The following is a 13,044-nucleotide window of genomic DNA, read 5'->3' on the forward strand; positions in this document are numbered from 1 at the left end:
AACCTACACGTTCATCCCCTCTATATAGACGGCACCGTATGCTATAAAACAATAAAAAGCAGAACTGTGTGAATATTTTTTCACAGGCTTTACTTTTTCTTTTCTCTTCTTGGATTTTCATGGAGGAGGAGAGGGGGAGGAGAAGGGGGAGGGGGGGGGGGGGGGTACTCCTGGCACTCTGTTATCATTCTAACCCAGATATGTCAGCAGCGATCAAACCTTGTGCTTTTCAGCTTTTCAAAGACAAACCTTGATTTCAGAGGTAGATTCGTTCTCCTGCCTGCTGCACTGTCGGCTCTTCCCTTCACACGGCTTTCGGGTACTTTTTTATTATTTTTTTTATCAAAAAGAAGTGGACATACACACCAAAATGATCTAAACTTATATTTAGTATGCAGCTTTGCCTGACAACTCTTCGCACCTATGGGCCCATCATTTACCTTTTCATTTGTCCCACCGGTGTTAGAAGACTGGAAAGGTTTACTTCAAGTTTAACAGTACTTTAATACTTTAATACTGTAGACGGTTAACAGCAGTTTAACCGTCTAAAGTATTCCTTCAGAAAAGGAACAGAAACCAGATGAACGAGCCCGGAAACACACTGATTTGTGCGACTGAGAAAACAAACAACAGAATAGCACAGACGTTTCTGTTTCTCCATGACCTGTGCAACAATCTATCCCACTGTGTTGAAAACATAATGCTTTATTCACACTTCAAACTGTCTTTTTAAGACACTGCCTGTATAAATTGGCAGCAAAAAATGAGGTGTCAAAATATACTCAGTTCAAGTTGAATAATGCAATCTCAGTAAATAAAACTGAATGTACTGCCAGGCTTATTTTTAGGTGACACCATACAATTCATGGCATTTGCCACCTTTTGTATCTCTAACAGTTTGGCAGAGAAAAGGCAACTTTAGTGTGTCGTCCGTAGGAAGTAACACTGCCGTCCGCCACTAGGAGGCACATAGGCTAAACATAAGAAAATGAATGAATAAATTACTTTTATTTCTGGATCTGTGAGATGCTTTGCATTATAAAATAATGTTAAGCCTTTGTGTGGTGGTGGAAATAAACCCATTTTAAAGCCTTTAGGAATTAAATTCAGATTAGATGAAAACTCTGATACCTAGAGCTCCACTGGCACCAGTGTCAATCTCCATGTCTCCAAAGCTTGTATGTCACTGACCATCTTGGGTTTCCATGGGAGTGCAATTGTGTCAGTTAAATGGAGGATGGAATAAAAATCACTGCAGGCCACTTTACTAAAACAGCACGGTGAAAAGCCCAACATGACAGAGACAGTTAGCTGCTCTTGTGAGATTGGACGACGCAGCACGCTATGGGTTTTTTCTCCCCCACTCTCTGCCTCTCCATCCCAGCAGGCGGTCGCTGTTCCTCAATCAAACTCTCTCTCTCTCTCTCCTTCTCTTCTCGCACGTCTGAGTTTGTTTTTCCATCAGCTCACTTTGCAGCGTTATTAATTTGTCTCCAACTGCCTTTCCTCTCGGTGACTCTGCATTTATCGCTTCCTCTCTCTGACACACGAGGGGTTGATGGTGAAAATGCAATATTCATCCGTGTTCACCATTAGCTCGGCGGAAATGAAGATTTAATACAGCCTGAATAATTAAACCAGGAGACCTGCCACAGACACGTAGACACACACTTGTGCATGACCCGCAAACCTCTGTGCATCTATCGAGTCATCATGTGCATGTTTGTGTGAATCTTTGCTCTACGTTAGCTAGTCATTCTTGTATTCATCGCTGCAGCCATACAGCGCAGCGTTGGCATAGCCGGGGTAATACTTGCTGCATCAGTGGGCCAGTGGCATAGGATTACATCAAGGAGAGACTAACCTAGCGGCGATGTTGCACCTAACACTTGCTGAGCTCAACTACTCCACATTTTCTCAATGTCATATAAGGATTAACACTTTTTTAAACCAATTACACCAAGACAATGTCCTTCGAATCTGCATAACACTTAAAGCAAGCTGCATTTGCTAAACTCCACCCTCTTCCATAAATATAACTCTGGCGTCCTTGTGTAGTTGTCTACTAAGCATACTTCTTAGGGTATGACAGGCTGTTCTCTCCACAGTGTCTCCCAGCCACCCTCCCTGCCTTCTGTTGGTGAGGGATTGATGCGAAGACGCTTCAGTAGTAAGTGAAGCAATTTTAGGGAAAGCTTCTGAAAAAACATAAGAAAGAGCTGTAAGAGAGGAGAAAAAAGGAAGATAAGCTGTAGGACGGCGAGGCTAAAAATAGCCACAGAGAGAAGCAGAGACGAAACATCTGCATGCATATGTGGCGAGCCGTGCGAGTGCCTCCGCACACATCTGTGTGTGTGAGTGCACACAAGGGACAAAATCCATTTCCCTGATACAAACGGTATGATCATGTGGAAAGTACAACACACGCAGGAGTAAAGCGTGACGGTGGGGCTGAATTACATTAACAATACTCAAAAAACACTTGCATTTCCTCAGTCCATCCCATTGTTCTCTATTAACAAATTAGAGGGCTGCACAAGAGAGTTCGCCAAAACTCTTGATACAATCCCACTCTGTTTTCCCCGAAGTGGAAATGCGATTATTGATTCTTGGACAAGTGTCTGAGAAGTTTCCTGAGGAAGTTCACAAAGACGGGGAGGGTTGTCAGAAGCAGTTTGAAACCGCTAAAGGAGGTGCACTGCTACCAAACCAAGGGTTAAACGCTGGACGATCACGGCCCGACTAAGATCCATCTGGCAAAGAAAACATGTGGTTACTTCACCCCATCGCCTCCACTTCCTCTCCATGTTCCTGAAATGTCTCTCTCTCCCTCCCTTCCCTTCAACCATGCATTTGGAAAATAAACTGCGTCACTCTGGATGTAATCTGCCGCTTGTTACTGCCAGGGTTCTCCGCTCGCCTCCCTGACCTTGTCTTTGTTTGTTTCTTTACTTTTCTTCTTCCCCTCGCTCTCTGTTTACATCTGGTCTCAATTACGGCACCTCTGTCTGTCTCTGGTTTGCCCTCGTGAAATAAATAAAGCACTGGAAGGACTGCATTGTTTTGGATCCCACCTCCACCCAATTTCTTATGTATTTGTGCCTTCTTGTTTCTCTTTGATTAAATATGGCTTAGGCATGTGACCTCATAATATTACCCAGAAACACGTGTTTGGGTGTGTGTGTTCAGCTATGAGCTACACAATGCACTTATGTGGAGAGAAGAAATAAATGGACTAATAAATAGAGATGAAGAACAAACAAGGAAGTTGCGTATGTTGATAGAAGAGGCTGAATAAAAGATGAACAGAGAAAGATGGTGGAAGAAGGGAAGGACAGATGGACAAGAATGAAATCTGTGGATTGTGACAGTGGGCAGAAAAAGGCGACAAACCTGCAGAAACATGATTTGGGTGAAGCCACCGCGTGGGAAGGAAAAAGAAAGGACGACGAGCTGAGAAGACAGATATGGCTGTCTGATAAAGACACCAGGAGGGAAGGAGTAAAAAGGAAAGTGGATATTATTTAACCACTCGCCCTCTCCACCCTCCCCCTACCCCTTCGCCCACATGCCCCCTGCAGCCCTGTGCTGCTGGTTGTGCTTTGTCCTGATAAGAACCAGTGACAGTCACACACACACTCACACACAAGCTAAAGCAGTATAGACAAACACACGTATAGCACAGCGAGGCCCCTCAAGCGGCCTAGGCCTACAATCTGTGGGATGTCCTTCTGTGGACTGTGTGTGTGTGTGTGTGTGTGTGTGTGTGTGTGTGTGTGTGTGTGTGTGTGTGTGTGTGTGTGTGTGTGTGTGTGTTCTGCTCAGTGTCGGAATACCAGCCAGGGTAAACACAGTGTGCCAGAATGTCACGGTCCAGGACCTTCACACCTCCATCACAAATAACCCTTTCAGCCATGGAGAGTGTGTGCATGTGTGTGTGTGTGTGTGTGTGTGTGTGTGTGTGTGTGTGTGTGTGTGTGTGTGCGTGTGTGACAGGAAGAGAAAAGAAGAGAGTGAGCATGTGTTTCTGTGACTGTTAAAGAACGTGTGGGTAGGCTGTATGCTATAACTGTATGTGCTTGGTTAAGGGTGTGAGAGAAAGACAGTGCTTGGGAAAATATATTCATGCGCATTGTTATGCTTTTCTCCGAGTGCAGCCTACACCGAGCCGCTCTTATTAATGTAGCGTCTAGGGACAATGTGTCATACACTAACATTACATTTGTGTAATTGGCAACAGAGTCGAGAGTTTGAGTGTGAATACACGAGTGCGTCTACCAGCACAACTGCACGGATGCTTTGATTCACATTATCTGTACTGTGGGCCTGAAGTTTACATGAATGTTTTAATATTTAAAAAAGATTATTTGCGTCATTATTTGCGGACACTACTCTCATACGTATGTGTAGGGTAAATATGAAGCTACACCAGTTAGCTTAGCTTAGCACAAAGACTGGAAACGGGAGGAAACAGCTAGCCTGAGTCCTACGAGCACCAGCGGAAGCTCACTTCTTAACACTTTATATTCCTAAAAAGCCTATTTTACAAAATGTCAAACTTGATTGAATGAAAAGTATTGGTGCACACAACTACACAAGGTTAACCTCCATGGTGCATCCATACAGAGAGGGGACAGGAGGAGGACTGGGAGTGGAAGGTGTTGAATTTATGAAAAATGGAGCCACACATTCCATGGCACGCAGACGTTGAGGTTGGGGAAGCTACTAAGGCTGAATGGATGTAGAGAAACACTGAGCACTGTATTACATTTGAAATAAAAAGCAGAACTGCATTATATCTATAATGGCTACATCCTGACAGAAAGTGGAGATTGGACATGAATGCAATCCACCTTGTTATCACTCCTAAAACCTAAAATAAATCCTAACAGCATTGTCTAAAATAGTTAGGGAGAAAACCTGTCTGTTGTATGTTAAGCTGAAACTCAAAATGACAAATAAATGTAGAGCGAAGAAAGAGATGAAGAATGAAATCGGGAAATGGCACAATGCGACAGCCAGAGAGTTCAGGAAGGGTGAAAAAAGCTTTGTGCCCACAAATCTCAATCAAGTTACCCGCTGCCTTGATTGCTCGAGTGAGACTGAGCCTTGCTTTGCAGCGAAACAAACACGTAAGCATGTCTTAACATAGCTGAGCCCAACCACCCCGAACCTTGCCTGGCACTCATCAAGGCTTTGGCTCAGAATAGCACTTTCTCTTCAGGGGTGTGGAAGGAGAAAGAAGTAGAGGAGGAGGAGGAGGAAGAAGAAGAAGTGGGGGAAAGTGCAATAAAATAGCAATCAAGTTCTTAAAAACAGAAAAGAAGACAAAGTAAGAGAGGGAAGAATATCCTATGTGAATAAAGCCTTCCTCTCTCTGCTTTTGTTTTTATAATAAAGTAACTCTTACTCCTCTCCTGCAATTTTCCGCCCGGTCGCTCTTTAATTCGAGAATGTGTTTGTTGTGCTATTGGAGGCATTGTTGATTCATGCATATTTGATTTGGAAATGTCACTCATTATATTTATTTCCTCCCCGCTCACTCCGTCTTTTTATTTCTTCCCTATCTTGACACAGTCTGTTCATAAAATCAAACGCCACTTTTGCTCCTTGGGTTGGCTTGTTGATTGCATTCTTTCCCCCGTTGGATTTCATTTCTTTTAACTTACTATTTCTTTGCCTGACGATCACAAAAAAACGTATTACACACAATGCCATTTCATCGAGCAAATTACAGATGGATGTGACGGTGCTGGTTGTGCGAGAGGGAGAACATGAAATAAAGCGGGGGGGGGGGGGGGGGGGGGGGGGAGAGAGAGAAAAGTCCGTGTTGCCAACGCGCCGATCCTCTACGTTACCATGGTAACACGAGATTCAGATACTGTAGGAGATGAGAGCGAAACATTTGAAAGGAAAAAAGTTCAGGATGGAGAGGAGGAAATGTTTGATGTTCACCTGTCAAATATTTATTAGATTCAGAATGAGGACACTGATGTTTACTGATTTTTATTGAGCGGCAACTATTCATTTTTAAGGTTTTCGCTTTAGTTCTGTTGTCAGGGAAGTAAAGCAATGGAAGAATAAACAGCAAAGCGGGGGAAGAGAGAGGGTTGATCACTATGGTATAAAAAGAGAATTGCACACATTCAAAGTGCAGCTGTTAACCTTGGTCTTGGTCCCAAATATAAGGGCTTGGACATTTGACCAGCTGCTCCTACATTTTTCTTCTCTTTGCTCTACTGTCTACTGTCTACTCGATCCAACACCACTCAGACCACCCAGTCAGACGTGAGGAGCAGCCACCTCTTAAAACTTCCATCTGCCCTTTGATCACAACCTGAAGATGAGCCACATTTAATCCCGTCTACTGTGTTCTTCTGCGGGAGGGAGCCGCAAAGGTCTGAGTGAAATGTCTGCTATCAGGAGAGCCCATTTCACTCTTATGTTAAACACTGCTATTCGTATTCAGAGTTGAGCTACAGCACAGCCAAAAAGGATCGTTTGAGGTCTAAATTAAGGGTGCAAGCATTTGTGCACACGCACACGTCCCAGATGGCATTCCAGCCCAATCCCACTCTCCCAGAAGATACAACTATAAGGTGTTACAGAAGAGAGGCACATTTCTGTCCTCCTTCTCCTTTCTCTAACTACATATAATTCACACAATGAAGGTGAAGAAAAAGAATGATGAGAAAGGGGTGCATGAGCATCAAAGGGGTGAGGGATGGAAAGAGGGAGAGATGGGAGAGGGGAAGGATAAGTCTAGCCTACAGGAAGAGCTGTACTTGTTGGGGCATTGAGAGCGCAACTAATGGATATGGCAGCTAGGAGAAGGATGATGAATGACTCTGTGTATGCATGTGTGTGCGCGCGTGCATGTCACTGTCAGAATGTTTACACTCTTGTGCATGAAAGACACAAAGTACAGTAGTTGTGTGTCCATGGTGTGTGTGCGTGACAGTGCAGATGATGGATTCTCTAGTGGAGCATGTGGTCGGTGGTTTCTTGGGCAGGCGAGGTGACAGGAGAGGTCTCTCCGTCCACATGCCACCGTCAGCCGGTCTATCTGTCCCTTCTTTCCTCCTGCTGCCTTTCTCACTCTTCCACACTCTCAATCTCTTCATCTCCCTCTCCATCCATTTGTCTCCTTCCCTTTGTCATGCTGTCTCTCTTTGTTCGTGCTCATCGCTCGCCAAACTTCTACCTCGAAACATACCCCATCAAAAACATAGTTTTACATTAGCCTTGTATAGATGACACTGTAATGACTCAGCATGTGGACAGAGGTATCCCTACTCTCATACTGTGTCTGATATTCACGAGTCCTGTCGTTCACCAATATTACTACGTTTATATGTTTACTTTCACATCCTGCTTTCCTTTGATTTTCCTTTACCCACTGCAGGCCTTTCCTGTTTATCCATCCGTTGCCCCTCTGGCCTCTCTCAGCTCAGAGTGTGCAAGCCAGTGCTCTCCCCCATGTCTTGCAGATGGGCGCACTAATCCGCTAACATTAGCTCCGTGAGGCGTGAAGGCTGGCCCTGTGTGTTGTTTTGGATGGGAACGGAGGTTGTGGTTTAGCATGCTAGTGTTTGGGATTCTGCACAGCTCCGGTTGAGAGAAGAGATAAAGGGAAAAGTAATTGGATAAAGGTTGACCAATTAATAAAGGCCGGTGATTCAAGCCGGGGCAACAAGCGGGGTGGGGGGCTTTAATCTGCATAGAGATAACGGGGAGAGTCAGGCTACAAACACAAGGAGATAGGGCGGGATTGTGTGTACGAGTGTGTGTGTTTCCGCATTTATGAGTGTGAGGCATCAATCAGATAAAGAACAGGCATGACTGTCAGTCACTTGGGAGTGCAGTGGATTTACATCCATAAGTCCATTGAGAAGATATGCATTTTTCTGTGACTCTTAATATATGCAAGATGTGTTTGGCGAGTATAAGAGAGTGAAAGGAAAGCACAATGAAAACATGGCGTGGCCTCGTGTCCATCACTAATATCCTCGTATACACTCCAGCAGTTGGCAAACACTTGTTATGCCTTGCATGTCGCCCACTGTAGCCGTCACTCGGCACAATTGATATTAGCTTTTATGCTAATGCAGCATTTGGCTATGTAAGAACAAGGCATGGACAGTCATTCATCTCGGACTGCTTATGGCCTTATGAGCCACGACAGAATTATTGCTGCACAGTACACAAGCTGTTGTCGCCGTGCCAAGAGCCACTGTTACACATACACACAGACAGCAGGGTGATGTGAGGAAACCCCGAGGCGAAAGCCACAGAAGGTGCGAGGGTAAAGGTGTGTGTGCAGCTGCGTGCAATTTGTGCCTATGTTGCTAGAATTTGTGTTTGCATGTGGGAGAAAAGGACCAGATGATCATTGTGTGATCAGCCACACTATATGTGGTAAATAGTGATTATAAGACGTAAAAGTATTGAAGATTTGCTGAATTGTGTTTGTTTTTTTATATTACATTCAGCAAGACTATTATAAAAACGCAAATCTCTTGAGCTGCACTTTGGACTCATCCCACAGTAATGTAGAGGAAAATACACAGACAGGCCATTGTCAAAATGAAAGCAATAAGGAGAAATCCTCAGACTCTTACCTCAGAGATGTTGACGCGTCCCTCCTGGAAAGAGCAGTCATTGGCGTTTTGGGTGCACATGTGGCGGTACTTGCACCAGTGGCATGGGAACGAGCCGTTTACACAGGAGAGGCAGCTAAAACAGAGAGAGAGATGAGAAGGAGACAGTTAGGGAGTCAGCAGGGGTCACCTGATCGCCGACACGAGTCACAATTATTTATTTTACTGCATCAACGCTTCATTTGACAAAGCAGAGCGACCACAAAAATCAGGACAGATGGTGTTTACAGGGTGTTTACAGTACATATCATAAAGAGCATGGGAAGCATTCAAATAATGACGATTGAAAAAAAAGAGGGGGGAACTAATTTCAGGAAAATGGTACCGTCTGGGGTATAACACAGGACAAACTGAACTGTTAATACTTATCCAACTGTGATTATTGTTTTTTAAATCTTTACTTTCAACTTTTTCCCCAACTTCCTTCCTTTCACCATCTCATGTCTATGTACCTTTTTCCCACCTGAATCCTCTTTTCTTCCCCTTCACCCATCTTCCACCCTATCTATCAACTGTCTTAACCTCTTTCCCCCCTCACTTCCCTCATTCATCACGACCCACTCGCTTGTAACTGTCCATCGCTTGCTGCTCCTATATGTTCAATGATTTCCTCACAATTAGCCTTCTCTCTGCATATATTTCCCCTCTTCTCCCTCTTTCTATACCTCTGCTGTATCATTCTCTCCATCCATTCAGCCCTGAGCCTTTCTTTCTGTCCATCCGTCTCTGCCTCTCTCCCTCTATCCATCCCTTTCATTCGCTGCCTTCTCATTTTAAAAAGATTTCCCCCCTGTTCTTTGTCTAAAGCTCTCTTTCATCCGTGAGGCTAAGAGCGCTCCACCATTTTAAATTCACCTGCTTTAGCTGAGGCAAGGTGCAGATAGACAGGCTGAAAGAGAAAGATGGGAGAAAGAAGAGAGGCCAAAGGAGAGGGAGAGATCAAAAGCAGGTGGATTTCCATGAGAGAGGTTTAGACGCCAGGTATCGTGGGAGAGAGAGGGGGGAGAAAATAGGAATGTGGGGGCAGGTTAGCCTACGGGGCTCTGCGTGGGAGTCTCATGGGAGAAGGAGGAAACATTATTAGGTTGAAAGTTGGGAAGTGAGTACCCGTGTGTGTATGTGCGTGTATTAGTATCTAAAAGGGACCGGTGGAGCCAGACAGGTTCAAGTACGCAGTTTATCAACACAGCTTCATGTTATTGGACTTCTTGCAGCCCTAGAGAAATACTACGCTACTTGGTATCTCATTTATGTGTGAGGCATTATCTAATGTAACCATTATGAGCTTATAAATAAAATTGCTTCATTTTATTACAAAGCTTACTGTAGTTCAGTTTCAGAATTTCATCTGCGTGACTCATTTAGCAATTACTTTCGGTTTGAGCATATGGCTTATTGTAAATAGAATAAAACACTACATTTTATACAGTCAAGGTAAGCAAGTCATAACAATAAAAGTGTGGATAGGGGTGCTTAAAATACAGGCTGATTTGTATGCAAACACATCTGCCAGGTGTGAATTTGCGCGTCTGTCTGAACCGCTATGAGCACACTCCCTACAAGCTGTCAAGTGCGTTTTAACCCTGTGTAAAAATACCAACAACCCTTCCTCTCATCCGCATGAACAATTAGGGCTTTAACTCTTGAGCTCTGAGATGGAGCCCATATACGATTCCATCAAACCCTGACGTGGATTCATTTGGATCAATTAGGGCCGGTCGTTTGTCAGGTGCGCACTCTAAGTGATCATTTCCAGCCCAGACCCCTCCTTTTGAGCGAGATCAGAGGCTGGAGCTTAATTCAATCCCACTGCCGCTTTAATTGACCAATTTAGCATTGTGCTGAGAGAAGCTGTCCATTTAGAATGAGCGATGTGCGGCTATGGAAATAACAGGCCTCTTAATACCACACAAGAGCAAATAGGAGATTTGTCAATGTTGCCAACAAATGGAGGGAAAGCAATTAGGCTATGCTAGGTTAGGTTAGCATACAGTGCAAAGACTCAAATAGCAGAACTGGGGGTTTTAGCTCAATGTTTTGTCCCACGTGAGTTGGTAAGACACAGAAGAAGCAGTGTCAATACTGAACAAAAGAGCAGAGGACATTACCGAGGCAAGACAAATTCACACGTGGCAAGTTAGCCAAGCTCATTGTGTAGCTTGACGGTGTTGGTTAGCTCGGCAACAATCACTAGTTTGAATGTCAAAGGGTCTTTTTTTTGTGTTGGGGGCCCCACTGATGGATCAGAGCTCATCAAAATACAGTACAACACCAACTTAACACAGCAGGTAACCAGAACCAAGCAGCCAACAGTACAATGTATAGTTGTGTAGTTCACACAATGACATCTGTCAACACATCTGTCGCTAAGCCCTGATAGCAATCATTTTTATCTTGACTTTCATCTTTTATTTATGTCAAATCCACCTCGTTAGTGTACCAGTGACTTTGAAATAACAAGCAAAATATCAGCAGGTAACCGCTGTCCAACTTTCTGCGACTTTTATGATTACGGCCTTTGAAATAAAAGACGCTGCCATTATGTGTACCACCCAAGGCCAGCGGTAGGCCCTGTCTGACAACCCCCTACTGCTCGCTCTCTGGTTCCTCCAAGTAACCAGGGCCCCCTGTCACGAGCCGCCTTAGGATCTCACAACCCCTCTTTTAGTCTGGGTGCAGACTCTTTTAAGGAAAAGCCCACCCAGGGCCATTTAGGGAAGTTCGATAATTCTTCTTCTCTTGTCCAGGGGTGGGCTCCCTTTTTCAGACCCCCCAGTATCTCCTTATCCTTCCTATCACCAGCCATTGCCGTTGGCCACTCAGAGGCTTTGAGCCGCTGCAGACACGCTCCCCGTATGGCCACGCTCATCATGCTAATTTAATCCGTTCATATTCAGATGCTAATCAAGCCGCGCAAGCTATGGAGCGGCAGCGTTTTTTCAGGTCCCGACACAATGGGCTATGATTTCCTCCTCTCTCCTCTCCTCGGTCAGTTTGGAGTGCTAAATACAATTCCCTCTCCGAGTGAGGTGTGTTTGACACTCCCGCACTTGGCAAAATTAGGTATTTATTGGCTATTCATTTCAAAAGAGGTGGAGGTGAATCATTAAATGGTCCTCTAGATAGTCTATCCCATCATTATTGGTTCCCTTTCAATTTTAAGGGGGGTTAATAAAACACAGAGGGACTCGTGTTCATGCACATCATTTTATTAATGCATGCCTGAGTGCTTAGTTCACAGAAAAAGAGTGCTATCTGAATGTCCCTATCAGAGGGCAAGACATTGCCACAACATTTGGAAAACCAAAATTTGAAATTGAATTTTAAAATTCATTGCATAATTCTCTCATTTTCTCTGTTTTACTTTGGATCCACAGCTTTTTACATTTTTCTCTATCAAAGAAAACTGCACTGTCTCTTTCTATGCAATTTTCTCCCCATTACTCTAAGAGTACCCTCAATCACACAACAAATGACCCGGTCACTGCCCGAGCCACTTTAACCATAGAAAAGGTGCTTCGTATGGCCTCATACAGACATTTAAAACCAAAAGTCATTGGCAGACTATCTTCCCTATCTTAAATAAATGGAGGGTTGTGGAATGAGAAAAAGCGTATGGAAATATTTAATTAAGGAGCAATCATGGCCGTGGGTGATTTTCTATTTCAATCTCGGCAACCCTTAAACGGAAACAGTGGGAATTCTAATTAGATTAATACCACTATGCAAATGTATTGCATTTTTGAAAAGGCAAGGGCTACAACGTAATCAGTTGAGTAAATAAGCAGGAGGGGAGTGTGTTTTTTTGGGATGGGGGCTGGGTGTCAACATGAGAGTGTAAACTATTAAGAAACATGATGGGATGATTCCAATGTTGGCTCATTCATTGCCTTTCAAAAGGTAGTGTTAATGTTAGCAGTATACAGTGTACACAGTAATGTATGAGACTGCAAAAATAGATGTGCGGGAATTTGTGAAGGCCCAGCTGATTGTGAGGGTGTCTTCATCCTTCACTGTGTAAAAGCCGGCAGTATTTTTGAGTTTAAGCCCATTAGAGGAAAACTTGGCTCTCTAAAGAATGACCAAGCATACTGGAAACAGGGCCTTGCATGTGGCGGTGCGAGTCTGAAGTCATTACGGCAACGACATTACCACTCTGATCTCATCAGACGCTACACACTGACGTCCGGGGGGCACGCCGGCTATGCGGGCCGGAGTGCCAGCTCCAAATGGGATTCTTATCTCAGAATCTCTCGTCGCCATCAGAGTCGCGGCAGAAGATGCAACGCGCCATATCTGTAACTTCATTAAACGTGTCCATTACATCAGTCGGAGGCTGTATTAGATCAGCCCAGGGAGCGGATTTAATCAGAGTTCATTGTGG

At 44.2% G+C, this 13,044-nt stretch overlaps 1 protein-coding gene across 4 annotated transcripts in view; it reads right to left on the minus strand.

Annotated features, from left to right (window-relative positions):
• Positions 1-13,044, minus strand: part of plxna1b (plexin A1b) — a 185,371-nt gene that overhangs the window by 71,012 nt on the left and 101,315 nt on the right. For all 4 annotated transcript variants that reach the window (XM_029430967.1, XM_029430969.1, XM_029430968.1 and 1 more), the window contains one exon: positions 8,622-8,736. In XM_029430967.1, coding sequence (XP_029286827.1) covers positions 8,622-8,736 — 115 coding nt within the window. The remainder of the gene's footprint in view (positions 1-8,621; positions 8,737-13,044) is intronic.

Source organism: Cottoperca gobio, chromosome 5, assembly GCF_900634415.1.
Source record: "Cottoperca gobio chromosome 5, fCotGob3.1, whole genome shotgun sequence".
NCBI classification, from domain to species: domain Eukaryota; kingdom Metazoa; phylum Chordata; class Actinopteri; order Perciformes; family Bovichtidae; genus Cottoperca; species Cottoperca gobio.